The following is a 15,277-nucleotide window of genomic DNA, read 5'->3' on the forward strand; positions in this document are numbered from 1 at the left end:
TCTCCAAAATGGTTGGATTAGTTAAAAGTTCTACCAACAAAGAATTAGTCTCCCAATTTTTCCATATTCCATCCAACATTTGTCTCTTTTCTCTTCTGTCACTAGCCAATACGATAGATATGAGATATCTCAAAGATGCTTTACTTTCTGTAATCAGTAATGATTTAAAGCACTTTTAAAAAAATATGACTAGCCTAGCTATAGCTTTGATTTCTTCATTGAAAAACTGCCTCTTTATAACCTTTGGCCATTTATCAAGTGGAGAATAACATTCTTAAAAACTTGATAAAGTTCTCTGTATATTTCATAAAAGAAACCTTTTTCTAAGAAATTGTCCATGAAATTTTTTTCCGATTTTCTGCTTTCTTTCCAATTTTGGCAACATTGGTTTTGTTTATACAATTTTTAATTTCAGATATTCAAAGCTAATCCATTTTATACTCCACAATGCTCTCTCTATTTCTTGTTTTTCATAAATCCTTCTCCTGTCCATAAGTCTGACAAATGTGTTCATTGTTCTTTTAATTTACTTTCTGTTGTTGTTTGTCCTTTGTCCTCCAAGAGGTTCAATAACATTAGGAGGGTAATGTTTTGACTTGTAAGCAAATTGGATTTAATTGAGGCAGAACTGTGCTAAGTCATTAGCTTTATTCCTATCCTCCAGAGTCATTTGAGCCTATTTGTGAAATATAGGATGGCCCCAGATTCAGTGGGAGACCTTGTTCTTTTTAAGCTTAAGATCTTTCCCAGAGTTTAATTTGTCTAGAGCACCACCCTTTCAGTAATTAAAAGGCTAGGTAAGAATTGAGGAAAAGATGGTTTACTTTGCCTTCAAAAAAGAATCAGTTGGGGCAGGGAAGATGTTCAGAGTTTTCTGGCTAGAACAGAATCAATTGTTATTTATACTCATTCTGAGTCATCAGAGCCAAGTGAGCCTCTGATTTACTTATATCTTCCTTTACAACTAGATCTGTATTTGTTTTGACTTTATCGTGGTAAATGGTATGAAATGCTTTCCAGTTTTCCCAACAATTTTTGCCAAATAGTGAAGTGCTGCTAAAATAATTTACTACTGTGTATTGTATATCTGCTGTTCTTTTCTAATTTTTAGCCAGTATCAGATAGTTTTGATTTTATATATGTGATATATGAAACTTATGTGATGTGTGAAATATGTATGATAATAAGGCAGTAATTGCCTTATAACACAGTTTAAGATCTGGTACTGCTAAAGCTCTTTTCCTTTACTTTTTGCACCTATTTATTCTTTTGACATTCTTGACCTTTTGTTCTTCCAAATGAATTTTGTTATAGTCAGTTTAAAAGAAATATATTTCTATTAGTATTTTCAAGTATATGTAATATTACACTCTGCTTTAAAAGTATAGAAATAAAACAAAACATAATAAAATAAATTACAGATCTAAGCAAAGAATCAGTTTTTAGTTGACCAAACAGATCCAGGATAGATTTTTTAAAAAAAAAATAATGATAATATATAAATCTGCCGGACCATTAGCCCTGGAGATGATGTTTCTTCCATTATGTTATAAAACCAAAGGCTCATTTTTGTGGCACTTGTCTTGGTGTTATTATATGGCAGCAAGACATGGAAAACCATTCTTTTTTTTTATTATAGTTTTTTATTTACAAGTTATATGCATGGGTAATTTTACAGCATTGATAATTGCCAAACCTTTTGTTCCAATTTTTCCCCTCCTTCCCCTCACCCCTTCCCCCAGATGGCAGGTTGACGACATGTTAAATATGTTAAAGTAGAAATTAAATACAAAATAAGTATACATGTCCAAACAGTTATTTTGCTGTACAAAAAGAATCAGACTCTGAAGTAGTGTACAATTAACCTGTGAAGGAAATCAAAAATGCAGGCAGACAAAAATATAGGGATTGGGAATTCTATGTAATGAAAACCATTATTTTCAAAGAATTAAAAATGAGTTATCACACAGAAGGCATTTGAAAGGTTCATGATGCTTGGGAAGAGTCTGTAATATAGAATCAATGAGAAATTGAAGAATAAGAGTTAATGTCAGAGAAGGAAGAGAAGATTGAGTGGTCAAATGCAAAAATGAGGGATAAGAGCTGGACAGTCAATGTATCTTCATCATGTGAAGTGTAAAGTGGGAAAGGCCTCCAGCATGAATAGTACATACTTAGGGTGAATTTACAGAAAGGACATGAATAGGAATTGCACATGATGGAGATGAATTGCACTATGCATTGTTAGAGGGAATGACCAAATTAATGTGATAACAGATTGATTTGAAAAAAGTATCAATTACTCTTAAGGGAAAGGGTAATTTTGGTAAATTAGTAAATTATTTTATGAATGTATTTTAATAATTAGGAAAAAATAACATGATTATTTGAATAGAAAGACTACTAAAAACGTCACTTTTTAAATAAATATTCTTGATATTTGTAGAAACAGTTTATTTCGACAAATCTTTTTAAACATCTATAGGTAAAATTATGTCAAGAAAGCTCTAAAAAAAACCTAAGGATAATTTTACATTTCTGCAAAAATGTCCATTTTTATTCATCAAGTAACTTGTATTAAATTAATTTTAGATTCTCTGATACAACAAATTTTCTTTGATTTCTGTTCATGTAAATTATTCCTCACAGGGAAGATAGCATATTGTAGGTTGTCTGCCTTATAATTTTAGAAGAAAGAAGAATGGCTCACTTCTTCCTTTTTTTTTTGTTTGCTGAGGCAATTGGGATTAAGTGACTTGCCCAGGGTCACACAGCTAGGCAGTGTTAAATGTCTGAGATCAAATTTGAACTCAGGTCCTCCTGACTTCAGGCCAGTGCTCTATCCAGTGTGCCACTTAACTGTCCTAACCTTTCATTTCTTATAAAGTTAAAAGTTTTTTCCTTATTTCAGAACATACTAGTCATCCTTTGCAGACAACTCATTTAAAGTCCCCAAACTATAAATAAAACAGAATTATCCAGGAACTAATTTCATAGTATACTGTTTTTTAAGGAGTTTAAAGAATTTGGAAAGTTTTATAGTTAGGAAGTTTGTAATTTGGGAAGAGTAGCAAGTAGATCGTGATATGATGTGAGATAAGCAATAATTTCAGCAGTTTTTCCCTTACATCCATGACAATACCTGATTCTGAGGTTCTTTCTTAACCTCAATAATAATAATAATAAAAATAACCTTAATATTGTGTAACTCAGTGTAATAAATTGACAAGGGTACAACCTTTGTAAAATAACCTTAATATTGTGTAACTCAGTGTAATAAATTGACAAGGTACAACCTTTGTTTTTCTCAGTGTTTTTAAACTCTTATGTTTTACATAAACAGATAGGAATTATCAAATGAAGAAATGCTTATCCAAATGACTTTAAAATTATGCTTGGCTTGTAAATAAGTTGGGACAGTAGCAAAGATAAAAAGCTATGTGTAGCATTTTTTTTTTAACCTAAAGCCCATGAACATGAATTTCAGAGCATCTATGAACTAGGTTGGGGGAAAAATTACATCTTTATTTCAATACAATGGTTTTCTTTTGTAATGTTGAATGTTTTATTTTTATGTATTTAAAAATATTATTCTTGAGAAGGTATCTAGTAGTTTTACTAGACTGCCAGAAGAGTCCTTGAACAGAAATGGTTAAGAATCCATGCTCTTAATATTTATAACAATGATTAATTGTAAAAGATTTAACTGCTCTGATCAATAGTGATCCAAAACAGTTCCAAAGGACTTAAGAAGAAAAATGCTATATATACCCAATGGGAAGACTGATGAACTCATGAGTACAGATTGAAGCATACTTTTGTACTAATTTTATTTTTCTATTTTTTATTTAAAAAAATTTTTTTGGAACAAGACTAATTTGGAAATATGTTTCACATGACTTCATATATAATTGATATTATACTGGTTGCTTTCTCAGTCAGTGGGTGGGGGGACTGGAAAAACGAAGAGAATCGGGAACTCAAATTTTTTTTAAATTTTGAAATATTAATTTTTGAAAAATAGTTTGAGTTCATGATTTAGACATAAAGGATGATATTATAAGCAAATTAGAAGAGCAAGGGATAGTTTACCTGTCAGATCTTTGGAGAAGGAAGAAATTTATGACCAAAAAAGAAATAGAGAACATTGTAAAATGCAAAATGTAATTTTGATTACATTAAATTGAAATGGTTTTTCCACAAACAAATTCAACGCAGCCAAGATCAAAAGGAAAGCAAAAAAACAATTTTTACAGCAAGAACAAGTTCTGAGAAAGGCATCATTTCTTAAAATATGCAAACTGATTTAAAATTTATAAGATGTTATTTCCCAGTTGATAAATAATCAAAAGATATGAACAGTTTTCAAATGAAGAAATTAAAACCATCTATAGTCATATGAAAAAATGCTCTGAATCAATGTAAATTAAATGTAAATTAATTTTTGTAGAAATGTAAATTAAAATAACTCTTGAGTTATCACCTCGACCCATTAGATTGGCCAAGATGACAGGAAAAGGTAAATGATAAATGTTGGAGGGAATGTGGGAAAACTGGGACATTAATGCATTGCTGATGGAATTGTGAATTGATCTAATCATTCTGAAAAACACTATGAAACTATGCCCAAAGGACTATAAAACTATATCATACCTTTTGATCCAGCTGTGTCACTTCTGGGTCTGTATCTCAAAGAGATCATAAAAGAGAGGAAAGGACCTACATGTGCAAAAAAGCTTGTAGCAGGGTTTTTTTTTTTTTTTTTTTTTTTTTTTTTGTTTTTGTTTTTGTTTTTGTTTTTGTTTTTGTTTTTTTTTGGTGATGGCAAGGAATTGGGTGGATGCCCATCAGTTGGAGAATGCTTTGAATAAGTTATGGCATATGAAAGTAGTGGAAGATTATTGATTTATAAAAAATGATGGATAGGCTGATTTTAGAAAGGTCTGGGAAGTTTTACATGGACTGATGCTGAGCAAAACAAGCAGAATCAGGAAAACATTGTATATAGCAACAACAAGATTGTGAGACAATAACCATGACAGATCTGGTTTTTTTCAGGGGGTCAGTAAGCCAATGATCCCAATAAACTTTGGATGAAAAATGCCATTTGCATCCAGGGAGAGAATGATGAAGACGGAATGTAAATCGATATATGTTATGTTCACTTTTTTCTTTTTTTTCTCTCATGGTTTTTCCTTTTTGTTCTTATGTTTCTCTCCCAATATAAGGAAATATGTTAAAAAAAAAAAAAAAAAAAGGATGTGTATATATGTAATAAAAAAGTGTTGGGATTTTTTATACATGTAAATGGGAAAAATAAAAATTAAAAGAAATAATGAGCAGGCTGATTTCAGAAAATCCTGGAAAGATTTATATGAATTGATGCTGAGTGAAGTGAACAGAACCAGGAGAACATTGTACACAATAACAGCAAGCTTGTGTGATGATCAGCTTCAACTTGGCTATTTTCAGCAATGAGGTGATTTCAAGCAATAGATTTGAGGTAGAAAATACCATCCATATCCAGAGAGAACTATGGAGACTGAAGGCAGATTGAAGCATACTATTTTTACATTTTTATTTGATTTTTCTTCTTATAGTTTTTCCCTTTTGTTCTGATTTTTCTTTCACAGTATGACTAATATGGAAGTATGTTGAAAATGACTGTACATGTATAATCTATATCACATTGCTGTCTTGGGAGGGGGGAGGTAAGGGAAGGAGATAAAAAATTTGGAACTCAAAATCTTACAAAAATTTAAGTGTTGAAAATTTATCTTGTAATTAGAAAAATAAAATACTCTTCAAATTTTTAAAAAATTTAATTTTTTTCTACTTGCATATGAAAACAATTTTAACATAGGGCTATACATATGAATTCGTGCAAAACATATTTCCAGGGACAGCTGATGGCATAGTAGATAGAGCAGCAGCCCTGATGTCAGGAAAACCTGAATTCAAATTTGACTTTTAATACTTAACACTTACTAGCTGTGTGACTCTGGGCAAGTCACTTAACCCCATTTGCCTTGAGGGGAAAAATAAAAATAAAGGACAGATAGGTTCAAAACATATTTCCTTATTAGTTAACTGAGAAAGAAAATGCAGACTCAAGAAAAAACCATAAAAGTAAAAGTGTTTTCAAAATTCCATTCAGACTCCATTAGTTCCTTTTGATGATCAGTCTTTGGAATTGTCTTAGATCTTTGTATAATAATAGGTAAGACATTCATAGTTGATCATCATATAATACTGCCATTACGTTGTACAATAGTCTCCCAGTTATGTTCACTTAACTTTGCAACAGTTTTCATGTCTTTCCAGGTTTTTCTGAAGTTTGACTACTCATCATTTCTTATAACACAACAGTATTTCATTACATTCAAATGCCACAACTTTTTCAGCTATTCTCCAATTGATGGGCATCTCCACAATTTCTAATTTTTTACCACCATAAAAATACTTGATATATTTTTGTAGATATAAGTATTTTTTTAAAAATCTTTTTGGGATACAGATCTACTAGTAGTATTATTGCAAGGCTTAATGATATGTAAAGTTATAATAGCCCTTTGGGCATAGTTACAAATTATAGAATTATTGGATCAGTTCACAACTCCACATTACGTAGTGCATTTAAGTGTCCACATTTTCCCTCATCCCTTCTAACATTTAAAATTCTTTTTCTTTAATTTTGTTGTCATACTAACCAATTTGAAAGGTATGAATGATGATATCTCAGAATTGTTTTAACTTGCACACACTCGCGTGTGTGTGTATTTTAAATCCATGTTATAGTATTTGGGGCCTTGGCTTTCAAAAAAATTTCTGTCATCTAGGATGACATAGTTGTTGAAGTAGTAGTATGCTACTAGTTATAGCAGACATGATTCCTAAAATAAAAAAAAAAACCATTTCAAATTGTTGTGTTTTTAATAAGCTAACAAGCATTTATTAAACATACTGTGTTTCAGAAACTTTAGTAAGCCCTGGAGAAAAAAAGAAAGGCAAAAACTTCCCATGCCCTCAAGGGATTCACCATTTAATGGGGAAGATGACTTGAAAACAACTGTGTGCATTACAAGATAGATAAATTTGGAGACAGGAAAGGCAGCTGACATGAAAGAATAGGAAAGGCTTCTTGCAGAACCCCTTGAAAGGATTTTAGTTACAAAACCAAGAAAACAAGGGGACAAGAGGAGGAGGAAGGAGAAAATTCTAGGCCTGGGGGACAATGAGAAAAAGTCTGTGGGGTTGGGGATTGGAGGAGCAGGGGGAGGCCACTGCCTCCCTGTATGCAGGAGAGCAGTTGGGAGGTGATGGATAGGGATGAGGTTATGGGAAGAGCTTTGAAAACCAGGCCGAGATTTTGTATATGATCCTGGCGGCCAGAAATCATTGGAATTTATTGAATAGTTGAGTGATAGGGTCAGATCTGAATTTTAGGAAGATCACTTTGATGACTGAGAAGAGGAAGGCCTGGAGTGGGGAGATAAGGAAGACCAGCCAGAAGGCAAGGACCAGGGGGAAGGCATTAGGAATGGAAAGGTCTTGGTAAGAAATTAGTTATTGGTGGGAGATGTAAGAAGGATCAAGTAGTTGAGGGCACTCAAAAAGTAGGAGTGTGACTTACTGAAAGTGGAATTCGAAGTCCAAGGACTTGAATTTAAGACTGAGCTCTATCTTACTGTTTGCTGGTCTTGGGCCAATCACTTCCCTCTTATTTCTTCATCAGAAAATGGAAGGATAAGGCTCTGTGATCTATTAAATTACCTCTTTGTTCTATATCCTATAATCCTACATAAGTATATTAACTTACCTTCTACTAGATATCCAATGTTAATTTTTTCTGTTTGCAGGTTAAAGACTTATCCTCAGACACACTTCTCCAACAACATGATGATTTAGATCTGGCTTTGGATAGCTGTTACAGTGGTGACACAGTAGTCATTTTTCCAGGAGAATATCAAGCTACCAATCTTGCCTTATTGACTGATGACATCATTATTAAAGGTTAGTCTAACTCTTTTTTCTCTTCTTGACATTAGAGTTAATGATATATTGTAAAACTTTTGCTTAATTCCATAGTTAGAAATGAGGAAAACATAAATTCTAGAGATACAATTTTGTGTCAGCTTTGATGCAGTTTTTTCCCCCAAGAAATTAATTTAAAGAATTTTAACTTTTCCCAGTGTGTATATCTTTTATTACTATATCAAGGACATGTGATTGTATTAATGTGAGAATTCCCTCTTTGAGAATGCAGACAATCTCTTTATTTAGGTGTTGGGCTTTAAAGAGTTCCTCAAAGTCCATTAAGTACTGGATGAAGGGAGAAGGGGCTGCATTGGGAGTCAGCACTTGGGTTCTAATTCTAGCTTTTCTCTACTGCCTTTAGTTTCCAGGTAAGTGAGAAAATAGTTGATATGACTTATCTGTATTCTGTAGTATTCCTAGTTCACTATCAGAGAAAGAGTTTGAATTTAACTGCTCTCCTACTATTAATCTCATTTGATTTAAAAAAAAAATAACAAATTTGCATAAAAACAATATTTCTTAAATTGAATGGAGAAGCCAGGCTTTTTTTTTTTTTTTTTTTTTTTTAGGTCCAGAACAGGTGTTAACTACTTATTTGTCCTAGTCCTGAATGCAGATGGATCTTCAGCATTCACTACATATTAAAAATGTGTGTGTGTGTATCTAGTACAAATGTCACCATATTTTTTTACATTTAAATTGTGGTATTACATCTAATGAGATAGCAACAATATTCTGAAAATGTGTGATAACTAATCAGGATAAGGTTTACAAATCACTTTCTTGCCAGCTGTTAGATAAGTAATATATTTTTATAGCCCTGTTTTACAGATAAAGAAATTGAAAGTTGAAGAGGTTAAGAGACTTGTCCATGATCATTTAGATAATAAAAACTATATTTAGGATATAAATTCAAGTTTGTTGACTCAAAAACACCCAGAATTTTGAGTTTTTTTGTTTGTTAGTTTTTTTTTTTTTTTTAATACACTTGCCATCTATAAGTTCTAGGCCAAATTCTCTTGGCTCATTGTTTGGGTCCCGATTGACTCAGGTTGAATGTAAATAGTGATTATTTCTGCTTTGGCCAGAAACCCTGAGGATTTTCCCCTCTCAAATTCATTTATTCATTCATTCATATTTTTGGGGGACTAGGTGAAAGGGGAGATTCTTGGTCTCTATATCTAGCTTTAATCATTGAATGTGACTCCCTCAGTCAAACTGAGACCTGTTGAAAGACCTGAGATTAAAAAGGCCATGGTCTCCCACTGCATCTATCCAGGGTCATCTTCACTCATCCTGATCTATATCTTGCCACTGGACCCAGGTGGTTCTGGAGGGGAAAGTGAGGCATGGGACTTTGCCCATCTCCCTCTCACTGAAATCCAATTCACTTGTGTGTCATGGCGTCACCTCCCTAAGGTCATGGTCCTCTTCGAGAATGAAGGGCAAACATCAACAAGAAGTCACATTAGCTTGGATTACACTTGAGACTTATTTCAAGAAGTATAACTTCCTCTTAGGTCTTTTTTTTTTTTTTTAAAGATACTTTTCATGACTGTTTAGTGTTTTTCTAGAACCAATTGATACTTGATTATAAACATTAAATCAGTAAAGGAATACATTCCACTGAAGGAATATATCTTTATTTAGGCACGGCTACATTAGCTTCAAAAATCACCTACAGTCCTTTGTATTCTGAAAATATTTTCATTTCCTTATTTTATGTTCTGACTGTAGATCATAGGACTTTAGGAGTGTTTATATGCATAAGTATTTTAATAGACATTTCCCTTAACTCCCTGGATTCTCTTATCCCAACCTTCCCAGCCCTACACATTCACATCCCTTTTCAGCCCTACCCCTTCACCCGAGTCTATTCTGCCTTACACTCCTTCCACCTACTAGGTGTCACTGAGATTTGGCTCCTCCCTGATGACATAACATGACATTATCCTCTCAAGTGCTGGTTTTACCTTCTCTCACAGAGAAGTCATAATTTTTGCTGCTCTGCTGTCACTTCCAGATTCTCCCTGTTGTGCAGCATCCTTTCTTCCTTTGAAGTCCATTTAATTAAACCTACTCCTAACCCCCAATTCATATTATAGTGACTAGTCTATCAACCCCCTAATTTTTCTTGCTTTTTCAAGGAATTTAGCATCGACTTCACATTTTTTTCTCCATAACTCCTGCCTTCCATTAGGAGATTCAGTTATTAGCCATTTTAGCTTCACATCGTCTTCTGCTTTTGAATCCCTTGTCTTCTTATCCTTTTGTCCATCAAAGGAATAAACATGAAATTGGCATGCATTTCCTAAATGATAGATGAATGAGACATATTTTTGGATATGCCCCAGTGCATCAATTTACTTTGCTTAACTTTACATATTTGTTACAGTGGGATTTTGTTTATTGTTGTTCAGTGCAGGGCTGGCAAGGAGAGGGAAGAAAAAGAAAATAAATACTTAAAAAGACGTATTAAAAAACTGCATTAGAAAATTATGTTACACAATTGGATCCTCACTGCAGCAAAGACAATTCTTTTATTCCTTCCTAAATGATTGCCTATCTCACTCTCTACAAAACAATTTCAAACCTCTTTGCTCTGTAAGCATTCTGTAACTCTATAACTCTTTTCTCTCTCAACTGAGGACCTTATCTCTTACTTTATTGAAATAATTGAGACCATTTAGCATTCTTTTTTCCTCTCAAAATCCCTTGACAATAAACATCTACTTTCTTTTTTTTCCCCATTTTCTAACAAAGAGATGGTCTTCCTTGCCAAACCTAGGGCCTCCACATAAGCAGTTGATTGTGAAGTCCTTGAAGATCTGGGACTGCCTTTGCCTGTCTTTGTATCTGCTGCATTTGATACTACTAACCACATTGTTCCTTTTTGGATACCATTTTCCTCGCTGACTCTTTGTGCTACTACTTTCTTATGGTTCTCCCTTGTCTTTTCCCATTCATACACTCTGATATCAAAGTGATTCAAAGATCATATGAGTCAGAGGAATCAGTTAACTCCAATGGGTCCCTACTAGTTCTTAGGTAAAATATGAATGTTGGTTAGCTCATAAAGTCCTTTAAAATGTAGCCCTAACCTACAATTTTGGCCTCTACTTCCCATACTGTTGACACTTCATCTCCTGTCTCCATACCTTTGTAGTGGCTATCCCACATGCCTGAAATTGCATTTCCTTCTTGTTTTTACCTCATAAAACCCTTTTGTCTTTAATATGCAGCTCAGGCAATATCTTCTGCAAGAAAATTTCCTTATTTTACCTGCTTAATGTCCTCCCACCGAAACTATCTTGTATTTAATTACTTTTTTAACATTTACTTTTTGTTTATACTCTATATATGTACATTTTTCTCCTATTTAGTGTAAATTCTTTACAAATAGGGTTTTTTTTCCATCTTTGTAATTGTATTCTCAGGGCCTACCCGGAGTGCATTAACACACAAGCAGGCATTTAATAAATGCTTGGTTGATTAATGTGTTTTCACTGGCGCCATGACTCACAAGTCTTCCGTGCCTTGGTAAGTAGTACCTATGGCCAAAAATACCATTATCTTGTGGTGGCTAATCATTTGGTGATTAGATTCTCCGAATTTGGCTATTCTGCTCTTAATATGGCCCTTCATGTGTAATATCTTGCAGCTTCATAGGAACTACTAAAGCTTATACTATGCTAGCATCAATCTTCAAGAAATCAGTCAGCTTCCTACTGAAGTGGGACATTAAAGTAGGCCTTAAGTGAAGGATTTTTAATAGAAGTTATGGACAAGTTAAAGATTATTTCTGTTATGATGACCTATAATTGAGAAAACAAATTTAGGAAAAAAATGAAGCGATCATAGATAAGGATCTTTAGATATTGATTAAACATTTTACAATATGAAAAGGAAAATTTTTATTGCTAAATGATTAAAAGACATTAAATCTATTCTACTAATATTAAGTAATTATATATTTTCTTCTGTAAATCAGGAGTTGGAAAGAGAGAGGAGATTGTGATCACTTCAGAACCTTCTCGTGACAGTTTTGTAGTATCTAAAGCTGAAAATGTGAAATTGATGCATCTTACTTTGATACAACAAGGGACTGTGGATGGTATTGTAGTCGTGGAGTCTGGTCACATGTCCCTAGAGGACTGTGTATTGAAATGTGAAGGAACTGGAGTATGTGTTCTTACAGGAGCAGCCTTGACTATCACTGACAGTGAAATTACTGGAGCTCAGGTATTTAATTTTAATAACCCCACATATTTTAAAAGCATATCACAACTTAAGAGTATACTTAGAACAAAATTAGGTGGTTTTGATGTACAAATAATTGGCAGCTATTTAGAGCAGATTCAGAGTTCAAATTGTAAAGAAAGCAGTTGGAAACTAAAATAAATTAATCACAAACAGGTTCAAGAGAGTAAGTATATTAGGGGTATTCGAGATGAGAATGACTAGTTTCTGGAACATAAATATGATTGAAAAGGCTCTACTAAATAAAAAGCCAAATGTGCATCAATTAAAGTTCTTACCTTTTAAATAAAACTTTACATTCAATACACACACACACACACACATTCTTTTTAAACATAATTTATTATCAGACTGCTACAGAGCAGTAGGTTAAATAAGACGTAAAAGTTCATTTGATAATTAAAAATGTTATTTAGAAAGAATTGGAAAAGAAAAAAATTAGGAGTTATTGAAAGTTCATTAACTATAGGTCTTTCACTTTCTATTTAGGCCTAAGACTAAGAAAAGAAAAATGGGCTTAAACTGATGCCTGAGAGTTGTTATTCCTTCCACAATGTGGGGGTCAGAAGGTGGTGCGTGCTCCAAAGATCTGAAAGTGAAAGATCTGCACAAAATTTTTAGCCTTTCCTTGTTCATATCAGAGAAGTCTGATTTTCTTCTTTTGGGGGGTGTTTACAGAACCTTATTGTAAAAACTTGGGTTAAGTATTTGTCCCAAGCTCTGTTGTCTGTGTTGTCTGTGGCTTCTGCAAAACTCCCAGAAAATCTATTGAATTTCTTAGGCCAACTTGTGATACATCAGGAATGCGATGGGGAAAGGTGCACCATATAAGCATAACTGCCATTTCTTTTCTATATTCTATCAACCCTGTTTTGCAAAGATTTCTGCAGAAGATTGCTTCACTCATATTCCATAATGTTTCAGAATTTAAATATCTATTCCATCCTACAAATGTCACCCTATGAATAAATCAAAGACTAGCATCATTTTCTTAAAAATAAAAAAAGTTAAAAGTTTCAGATTTAAGTATATGAGATTTTTTTCCTTGTTATTTTTGTTGGCTTTTTGCTTGTTCTTAATTTGCAGGGTGCTGGGGTTGAACTGTATCCTGGCAGCATAGCCATTTTGGAAAGAAATGAAATTCATCACTGCAATAATCTTAGAACTAGTGACAATTCAAAAAGCACCTTAGGTGGGGTGAATATGAAGGTAATCTCATTTTTTATAGTTATCTTAAAAGTTTTTACTTGGAAGAATTTTATAAGAATTCGATGTTGAAATAAAACTTAATGGAACATCAGATTATCCTACATAGTGTCAGGATATAAGAGCTGGAAAGGACCTCAGAGGCCATTTAGTCCAACCTGTCTGTATCTAATGAAGATTCCCATCTACAACTTCCTGGACAAGTGGTTGTCCATTCTCTATTTAAAGACTTCCAGTGAAGGTTTAATCTCTTTTCTTTAAAGACAGCCTGTTCCGTTTTTCTTAGGAAGTTTTTCTTCATGTAAAACTAAAATCTTTCCTCTTTGCAACTGCCTCCTGTTATTTCTAATTCTGCTGCTTGGAGCCAAGTAGCACAAATAGAATTTATTCCACATTGTTAATGTTTAGAGAAGTTATTGTGTCCCCTTCAAGTCTCCCAAGTTAACAGCCCCTCCCAATTCTTTGTATTGATGTATGAATAAATGAAACCATTTTTTAAAGGCTTATTTATGCCAGGCACTATACTACATGCTGGGAATAGAAATAAAAAAGTTAGACAGTCTGCCTTCTAGGAACTTGCATTCTAATGGAGACAATACACATTTAAGGACACTGATGACCAGGAAAATGAATTTTGTTTTGGGGTGCCATAGAGATGGCAAGTTGATCCATTACTCCTATCCAAATGAAATGCCCTTTCCAGAAGCAATAATAGTATTGATATGATTATTGTGTTTACCAAGAGGCAGAAAAACCGGAGTGGGAGAATGCTGGGGAACAAGGCAGATGATAAAAAGTCAGTAGATGACCTGATGGAAATAATGGTCTGGTTTGGGGCCCTGCTGCATATATAATGGGCTAGGAGCTTGTATATTCCTCAATCAAGACATCTTATTCTGAAGGTCTGAAAATATTTCTGGAGGTTCATTTTGTTGGGTAAACTTCCAATAATAGGGTAAATGGAGGCACTGGCAGGGCAGACGACAAGATAGACCAGGTGAACTGCTAAATGGGATGGTTCATCATTTGATATTCCTCTCTGATCTTCTCATCATCTGCCATCCTAATGGAAGAGAAGCCTTTTAGACAGCATATTCATCTTGTCTTTCTATCCTGAAAGGTAGTTCCTAGGTCTTAACAAGGTATTTCTGATGTGCCTACCCAATAGTGTATCAAATTCTTGGTCATTGGACAAAGATTTGAGTATCAGCCATTACATTAATGCATGTAGAATGTATTAACACCCTTCCTTTTTCCCTATTTGCCACCATCACTGTAGAATGAAAAGTGTGACTACTCTGAATTGTCACCAGGTGGTCACAATTCTGGTAATGATCCAGTAAGGGCTGTCCTTAGGTCATGCTTGAAAATTTTCCAGTTTTTCAAAATTTTTAGAGCTTATTATTTATTAGAATCACTTTAGAGAATCCAAAGTCACATCAGAATAGTACTTGTCTGAAGGATTTTGTTACATAGAAGGATCCATCAAATAAGTCCAAATAGAAAAGTTACTAGCACTTTAAAAGTATTTTTTATAAGCTAATTAAATTTTGTAAGAATGTGAATCTATGTTAAATTGATGAATTGGCTATTTTGAAGTACATTTTATAGTTTTACTATTCAGAGAAAGGAAAAACAGTACTTGTTAAAAATTTAGATACCCCTGTTTCCAGTTAATATTTTTAAGGATAATTATTTAACTAATACATTGATTAGGCTTAATTTTGAAATATTAATATCATATTAGTTATCTCATCTTTACGCTTTTGTAAGG

At 33.4% G+C, this 15,277-nt stretch overlaps 1 protein-coding gene across 3 annotated transcripts in view; it reads left to right on the forward strand.

Moving 5' to 3' along the window:
• Positions 1-15,277, forward strand: part of SHCBP1L (SHC binding and spindle associated 1 like) — a 55,856-nt gene that overhangs the window by 24,819 nt on the left and 15,760 nt on the right. For all 3 annotated transcript variants that reach the window (XM_051998815.1, XM_051998816.1, XM_051998814.1), the window contains exons 7-9: positions 7,860-8,013; positions 12,029-12,279; positions 13,384-13,506. In XM_051998815.1, coding sequence (XP_051854775.1) covers positions 7,860-8,013; positions 12,029-12,279; positions 13,384-13,506 — 528 coding nt within the window. The remainder of the gene's footprint in view (positions 1-7,859; positions 8,014-12,028; positions 12,280-13,383; positions 13,507-15,277) is intronic.

This window comes from Antechinus flavipes, chromosome 4 (genome assembly GCF_016432865.1).
Source record: "Antechinus flavipes isolate AdamAnt ecotype Samford, QLD, Australia chromosome 4, AdamAnt_v2, whole genome shotgun sequence".
In the NCBI taxonomy this organism is placed as follows: Eukaryota; Metazoa; Chordata; class Mammalia; order Dasyuromorphia; family Dasyuridae; genus Antechinus; species Antechinus flavipes.